The 7,610-nt window shown below is 37.3% G+C and overlaps 1 protein-coding gene across 1 annotated transcript; it reads right to left on the minus strand.

The window, feature by feature from the left end:
- Positions 1 to 6,573: 6,573 nt before the first annotated feature.
- Positions 6,574 to 7,095, minus strand: LOC149135247 (uncharacterized). The gene has a single exon (XM_089353483.1). The coding sequence runs from the start codon at positions 7,093 to 7,095 to the stop codon at positions 6,574 to 6,576; it is 522 nt and encodes a 173-aa protein (XP_089209609.1).
- Positions 7,096 to 7,610: the final 515 nt, after the last annotated feature.

Below are 7,610 nucleotides of genomic sequence, written 5' to 3' on the forward strand. Positions count from 1 at the left end.
TTAGTCTGTCTGCCTGTCAGTCTGTTAGTCTGTCTGTCTGTTAGTCTGTTAGTCTGTCTGTCTGTCTGTTAGTCTGTTAGTTCGTCTGTCTGTCTGTTTGTTTGTCTCTTTACCTGTTTGTCTATCCATCACAGAAGTACGTGGCTTAGTGGTGAGGGTGTTGCATCTATGATCATGAAATTGTGGTTTCGATTTTTGGACCAGGCGATGCGTTGTGTTCTTGAGCAAAACACTTCATTTCACGTTGCCCCAGTCCACTCAGCTGGCAAAAATGAGTAACCCTGAAACGAACTGGCGTCCTGTCTAAGGGAGAAATTTATACGCTGTAGAATCCAGGAAACCGCCTTTTGTGATTTATGACTAAAGAAAGACCGTTGATTTTATATCTATCTATCTATCTATCTATCTATCTATCTATCTATCTATCTATCTATCTATCTATCACTCGTTCACCTTTCTGTTTCTTCATGTGTTTTACTGTTACACTATTTTATTCGATATGTAACTTCAACAGATATGCAATACGCTTCCTTTCCACACTCACTTACGCACACACAGATGCACGGCACACACAAGCACACAGGCGTAATATATACACAAGCATGACACACATACACACCTTCATATTTGTACATACATACTTATGCTAACGACCTACTACACCTAAATTAATTATTTGAGAGGTATGAATTAATTTTTCGACGCGGTTGCTCAGAATGCTAAAAATACCATATAAAATACATTTAAAACTTGCATCTGAACCATAGAAGACACTTTCAAAACAAGATTTTATGTTCACAAGAATTCTTTTAAATAAATGGGAAATAGGTCATCAACTTGCTTGTGAAAACATGGTATGGCAAATGAAAGAAATCAGTTCGGCCTCACTCCAAATCTAATGGTCTATTTTGGAAAAAGAAAATCTATACAGTAATGGAGCCTTAAAAGATCCTACCACTATTTTAAAGTATTATACGTGTTTGAAGCAGTAGGCTATGATTTAAAATCTCTTTTATATCACACTCTACAGTCTAAAACAAGTATATAATGTATTGCGTCTGAAAATATGCAGGGAAACTCACAGCCGCAGCATGCCCGTTACCAAAGATTTAATCGATCAAACCTGACCTCGAACTAAGTAACAAAAAGAACAACGTCAGTGTATTTTGAAAGTGTAGAGGAAAAGATATATGATTTTTTTTATCTGAGTGTCAGATAAAAATATTTTGCTCTAAGGCTGCAAGCTGGCAGAGTCGTTAGCACGCCGGGTAAATTGTTTAGTGATATTTCGTCCAACTTTACGTTCTGAGTTCAAGTTTCGCCGAGGTCGACTTTGCCTATCATTCTTCTTGATTCAATAAAATAAGTACCAGTTAGAAACTGGAGTTGATGTAATCAACTTACTCGCTACCTCGTACTTGCTGACCTTGAGTAAAAATTTGAAACCAATATTTTTTCAGGTTTCTTTATGTTCCGAGTTCAAATCTTGCCGGGAATAACTTTGCCTTTTAATAAACATCAAGAAGAACAACGATCTATTTTGAACGAATGTAGAGGAGAAAATATATGATGTTGTGCCTTGCATTCTTTTCCTCATGCCAAATGTTCCATGTAAAAGCTGAAAGCACATCGAGAATTCGATAACTTGCACGTGGCTACTATCTCAGGTACTGAAACATTGTTGGCACTCTGTCGCTTACGACGTCGAGGGTTCCAGTTGATCCAATCAACGGAACAGCCTGCTCATGAAATTAACGTGCAAGTGGCTGAGCACTCCACAGACACGTGTATCCTTAACGTAGTTCTTGGGGATATTCAGCGTGACACAGAGTGTGACAATGCTGGCCCTTTGAAATACAGGCACAACAGAAACAGAAAGTAAGAGTGAGAGAAAGTTGTGGTGGAAGAGTACAGCAGGGCTCGCCACCATCCCCTGCCGGAGCCTCGTGGGGCTTTAGGTGTTTTCGCTCAATAAACACTCACAACGCCCGGTCTGGGAATCAAAACCGCGATCCTATGATCGCGAGTCCGCTACCCTAACCATTGGGCCATTGCGCCTCCACACTGAAACATTAATATCGTACTTTAGAACCGAAGTTTATCAGAAAGAAGACGAGTAGAAATACATTTGATGTAACTGGTATTTCTTACATGGTAAGCAGAGGAACGAAATACGATACAAATCTGAGCTACGCGTGATTTGAACTGAAAGCGCTAGGAAAAAAGGAGACTGATTAGACACTCTTCAGTTACAGATTTAGTTCGACCGATGCTCTACCAATTCGTTATACTATCATTTCACCACCGTCACAAATACATATCAAATATAATGTCTGCACGCACGCACACCCACACCCACACACACACACACAAACAAACAGATAAGTAGATATAGATTTATACACATACACACATTCATGTGTACATACATTTATTCATACATACATACATATCTATCTATCTATCTATCTATCTATCTATACATACATATACATACATACATCCATATACACACACATATATGTATGTATACATACACACTCATATATTCATATATTTCATATATATATATATGCCGTATTTTGAAATATTATTTTGGAAAAATACAAACTCTGGCAATGGCATTAATCCTAAAAAGAAACATAGAGATCCCCCAATCGATATGTCTACACCCTAGATACAATATAGTAGATTGTTGCAACCTTTTCGGGGGCTCAGATCAGGAGTAAATCAACGCTCAGTAATCTGAACGCAAAATTCATTGCTTAAAAAATTGCTCATGTATGTATATGTATATATCTATCTATCTATCTATCTATCTATCTATCTATCTATCTATCTATCTATCTCTCTGTATATATATATATATATATATATATATATATATATATATATATATATATATATATATATATATATATATATATATATATATATATATATATATATATGTACATATGTATATGTGTGTGTGTGTGTGTGTGTATATATATATACATATATTTATGAAAGAGTGTACGTATATAACGAATACAGAATTTGGGGTTATATGCACAGGACGTTTTTTCAGTAATGAGAAGAAATAAATGCTTACACCCATAAATGTATGCAAGCATGTATGTATATATACATGTATGTATATATGTATGTATGTATGTATGTATGTGTGCACGTATGTATGTATTTATGTATGTATATATGTATGTATGTATGTATATATGTATGTACGTATGTATGCATGTATGAATGTATGTATGTACGTATGCATGCATGCATGTATGTATGTATAATATCTACATGCATCTCCATATCACTCAGGCTACTTTTCCGTCTATTTATCTACGTATGCATGTATACATCCTTAAACCTAAAGCAAAAAGTAAAAAGAATTTACACGCACGCACTTAAATATATACCTACATTCATACTCACACACACACACACACCCACACACACACACACACACACACACACACACACATATATGTATATACATACACTGATTCATATATATATATATATCTTCTGTGTTTGTATTTTATCGGTATATCTCCTAGCTAATGCCAGTATACCATGACCTCTGTCGCTCTATTCATTATCACTAGCTCACCACTATTTCTTATTCAGTTATCTCCACCTAATCTGTGACTCTTGCTTATCGCACCAGATATCTTTCTATCCACACCTTTGCTGCTCCTCCGCCCTCTAGCTCTACCACCAACACCAGCAGCAGTTGCAACAGTTCTGCTGTAAACTGTAACACAAGTACGCTTAACCACTGTGGCTCTAACATAGATTTTTGTTTTTATTTTTCAATACTACCGCAGATACTACCATAAAAACCACTGTTTGTAATGACAGTGTTTCAGCTTTCTCAGTCTTCATTCGTCGTCTTTAACTGTTTTTTTCCCTATTTCATCCAACACCATCAGAATCAGAATCGGCATTATCATCAACTATGACCTCAGGAGCGGCCCCACCGGCCCCATCACCAACTCCACCACCAGCACAACCATCAGTACACCACCACTGCTGCCATCCAAGCAATACACCAGTTTCATTTGGGATTGAACGTAATTCTCCAATGATAACTGGTACTGCTTATACTTTTGAAGTTGATTACCAACACATCTCTAATACCTCTGCTTTGAAATTATCACATTTCGCAGGATTTTCCAATCGTTTGTCGATAATTTTTTGCTTCTTTTTTTCATATGTAGTGTTTAATGCCATCTGATCTACGGAGTTCAGTGGTTCTGTCTGTCTGGAAGTAAGCGTACCATGGAATTTGGGGTTTACCAGGTGCAGAGCATTTTCTGGTACATGATTATATCACATGTGAGAAGCATTGTATTACAGATGTTAAAAAGTCATTAGTGTAAATTGAAACAAACCTTATCATGACGTCACCCATATTCTTTCAGAGCTAACAGTTTGCTGCCTTTAATAATACTCTGAATATTTTCATTGCTGGTTGCATAAGCAACTCTCCTTCATCGAAGTAGTAGAATAACAACCCTATCTTTAGAGTTTAATCTGAGCACATCCCACCTATAAGCTCTAAGTTTCTCTCGATGTTTTTCTCGTTCGATGTTTCTCTCGTTCGATGTTTCTCTCTTTCGATGTTTCCAGAGCCACTCAGACGGAGAGTCATGATTTTATACATTTTTGGTGTATATGTGGAACTGTCCATATAACTGCATTTCTTGTAGCGCTTCCTCCTTTATTATGATTTCTTCTCCTCAGCCTCTGCTCAAGTAAGTCCTAGATCTGTTGCAGTATCCTTCTTCACGTTACCGGTGTATTTGTGGAACTATCCATGTAACTGCATTTCTTCTAACGACTCTTTTATTATTATGCTTTTTCCCCCTCTTCACCTTCACCTCACATAAACCATAGTTTTGTTGCAGCATGTAAAAACTGTTCTTTACTTTTTCCATAGTAGTGTTTTATTTACATTTGTTTGTCATTTACACAATCAAAAATTCTCTCTTCTGTCCAGTCTTCTGCTGCAGGTACAAACACTTGACGTTTGCTATTGGATGAAGTATTCCATGCATAGTTAGGGTCTTCTAGTTTCGTTTTTGGTCTAATGCTCTGTTATTATCATTATATAATTGTTCAACATTTGATAGCTTCAGGTAAATTTCTACTGCATCACCTGCTATTCCTCAGTGTTGCTGGGGTGTATGCAGCATTGTGGGGTCTTTTCTGTTGTTGAGAGTGTGCAAACTCTTCCCCGGTATTGTAATGCATCAAAATTTTTCTCTTGAGGTGTGGTGCAGTTTTTTGTTGTATTACTGCTTGCATTGCGCCTTGAGTGTGTAATGCGTTGGTTATCTAGTTTGCTGGTCGAACGCCACCTTCCTCTTAGTCACAACTCACTGTCTCTCTCACTCTCTCTTTCTGTCTCACTTTCTTTCTGTCACTCCTCTCTCTCGCTCTTAATTTAACAATATGTGTATGTATGTATCTATTTTTCTTTCGATGTATGCATCTGAAAATACTGTTAACCATTAAAAAAAAAAGGAATGCCACCTTGGTTTCAGTAACCACTCACTGTCTCTCTCACTGTCTCTCTCACTGTCTCTCTTTCTCTCCCACTTCCTCTATGTCCCTCCTCTCTCCCGCTTTGCCATTCACTTTCACTATACCTTCTCTGCTTAACACATTTTATTTCTCTTTTTCTTTGTACCTATCCCTTCAATCTTTTTACCTCTTCCTTTGAAGTAAGTGTGACACACACCACAGGTACGTACGCAAAAAAACAATAGTTCGCATATTAATATTTAGGGTTATAGAAACAAAGCTCAGGCTTGGTCTCATTCCCGGTAGGATTTATGTTGGTAGCAGGTTACTACTTGTAACCGTAGGTATCCACACGTTTTTTGCAGTCTTTCAAGTGCTTAGAGCCCTCCTGTTAATCATTGCTGTCACTAAGAGGCAAAATTTCTGTAGCTGCTCTACCGGGTTTTCTATTTCAATTTCCTTCAGAAATTTCTCTATATCTTGGCTTACTGTTCCAAACGCACCAACTATTATAGGTAATACCTTTACTGTTCGCATGCTCCAAATTCTTCTTATTAAAAATTTTAAAGGATTGTATCTTCTTTGCTTTTCTCCCTCTTTCCGATCTTGGAATCAAACGGGCATGATGGACTGATAAGTAAGCAACTTCTCTATTCCTTATCTATGATTGTAATATCTGGTTTATTATTTTCTAACTTCTGATCTGTTGGAAGGATTGTACCATGTGTGGCCGGCTTCAAATCCCCATTTCTGACACAGTCTTCAATGTAAAGCTTTTACAACCTGGTCGTGCCTCCATTTCTTATATTGTTCCTGTGTCAACTTGGGGCATTCTGCTTTCGGATGATGGGCTTCATACATCGTCAACAACTTCCTAGCTTTTCTGTCAATTTCCTTTACATCGTTTCTCGTCCAATCTATAATTCCAACACTATATCTGATTAAGAGTACTGCTCTTGGATTTATTGCTTCAATAAGATTTTTGGAATTCAGCTTTGACTGCAATAATTTTCTGACTCTCCTTGTGTACGCACTACTGGCAATTTACTTCTTTCCTTCATTTAAAAAAAAAATCTCATCTGCTTCCAGTATTCCCAAGTACATATACCACTGTCCTTTCTCAACCGCTCTCATTGTTTTCCCATTTGGCATTTCAATTCCTTGGCTTCTTTCAAACCTTTCTCGTTTCATTTCCAATTTGGTGCACTTTTCTATCCCAAATTCCATATCTACGTCATTTGAGAAAATGTGGATAGTATGTGCAAAACTTTCATGCTGTTTCTCTTGTTTCGCAAAAACCTTTATATCATCCATAAAAAAAAGATGATTTAACCGACCATTTCCTTTTCGCAAACGATAAGTAATTTTAACTTGTCGTAGTATCATAGTGAGCGGTGTCATGACCAATACGAATAGTAAAGGAGATAAGCTATCACCTTGGAGTATTCGACGTCTTATGTTCACTTTTCCAAGTTTTTGTTTCCCTCCGGTCAATTCAGTATTCCAATATTTCATATTTTCATTGACCATTTCCTCAATGTTCTTTGCTATTCCAAATATGCTCATTGTTTTACTTACCCAACTGTTTGGTACCACGTCATATGCTTTTTTGTAATCTAGTCATTCAGTCCCGTCAATCTGCGTTTACAATTTCTAATTATTATCTTCTCAACTAATAAGTGATCTTTTGTTGCCCTACTTTGATTCCTGCATCCTTTCTGTTCTCCTGGAAGTATAGGTTATATAACTCTTCCGCCAAGACATTGGTCAGAAGCTTCCACATTAGTGGTAAGTCCAAAATTTAATGCCAAGTTCCCTTTCAAGGGATCTTTGAGCCATAGCAGCCTTCGTCCACTTGTCATCCAAGTAGGGACGTGACAATGCTGCAGGCAGTCATCCAGTTGCACAGCGATCCTTTCTTCTTCTTCTTCTTCTTCTTCTTCTTCTTCTTCTTCTTCTTCTTCTTCTTCTTGAGTGAGAGAGCAGTGCATGCTATCAAAGTGACACTGAGGTACAGATGTACGAAACCTATAAGCTCATCATGACTACCCATCTGATAAGGGTACACGAGCCACATGCAT

This window comes from Octopus bimaculoides, chromosome 6 (assembly GCF_046866305.1).
Source record: "Octopus bimaculoides isolate indiv1 chromosome 6, ASM4686630v1, whole genome shotgun sequence".
NCBI classification, from domain to species: Eukaryota; Metazoa; Mollusca; class Cephalopoda; order Octopoda; family Octopodidae; genus Octopus; species Octopus bimaculoides.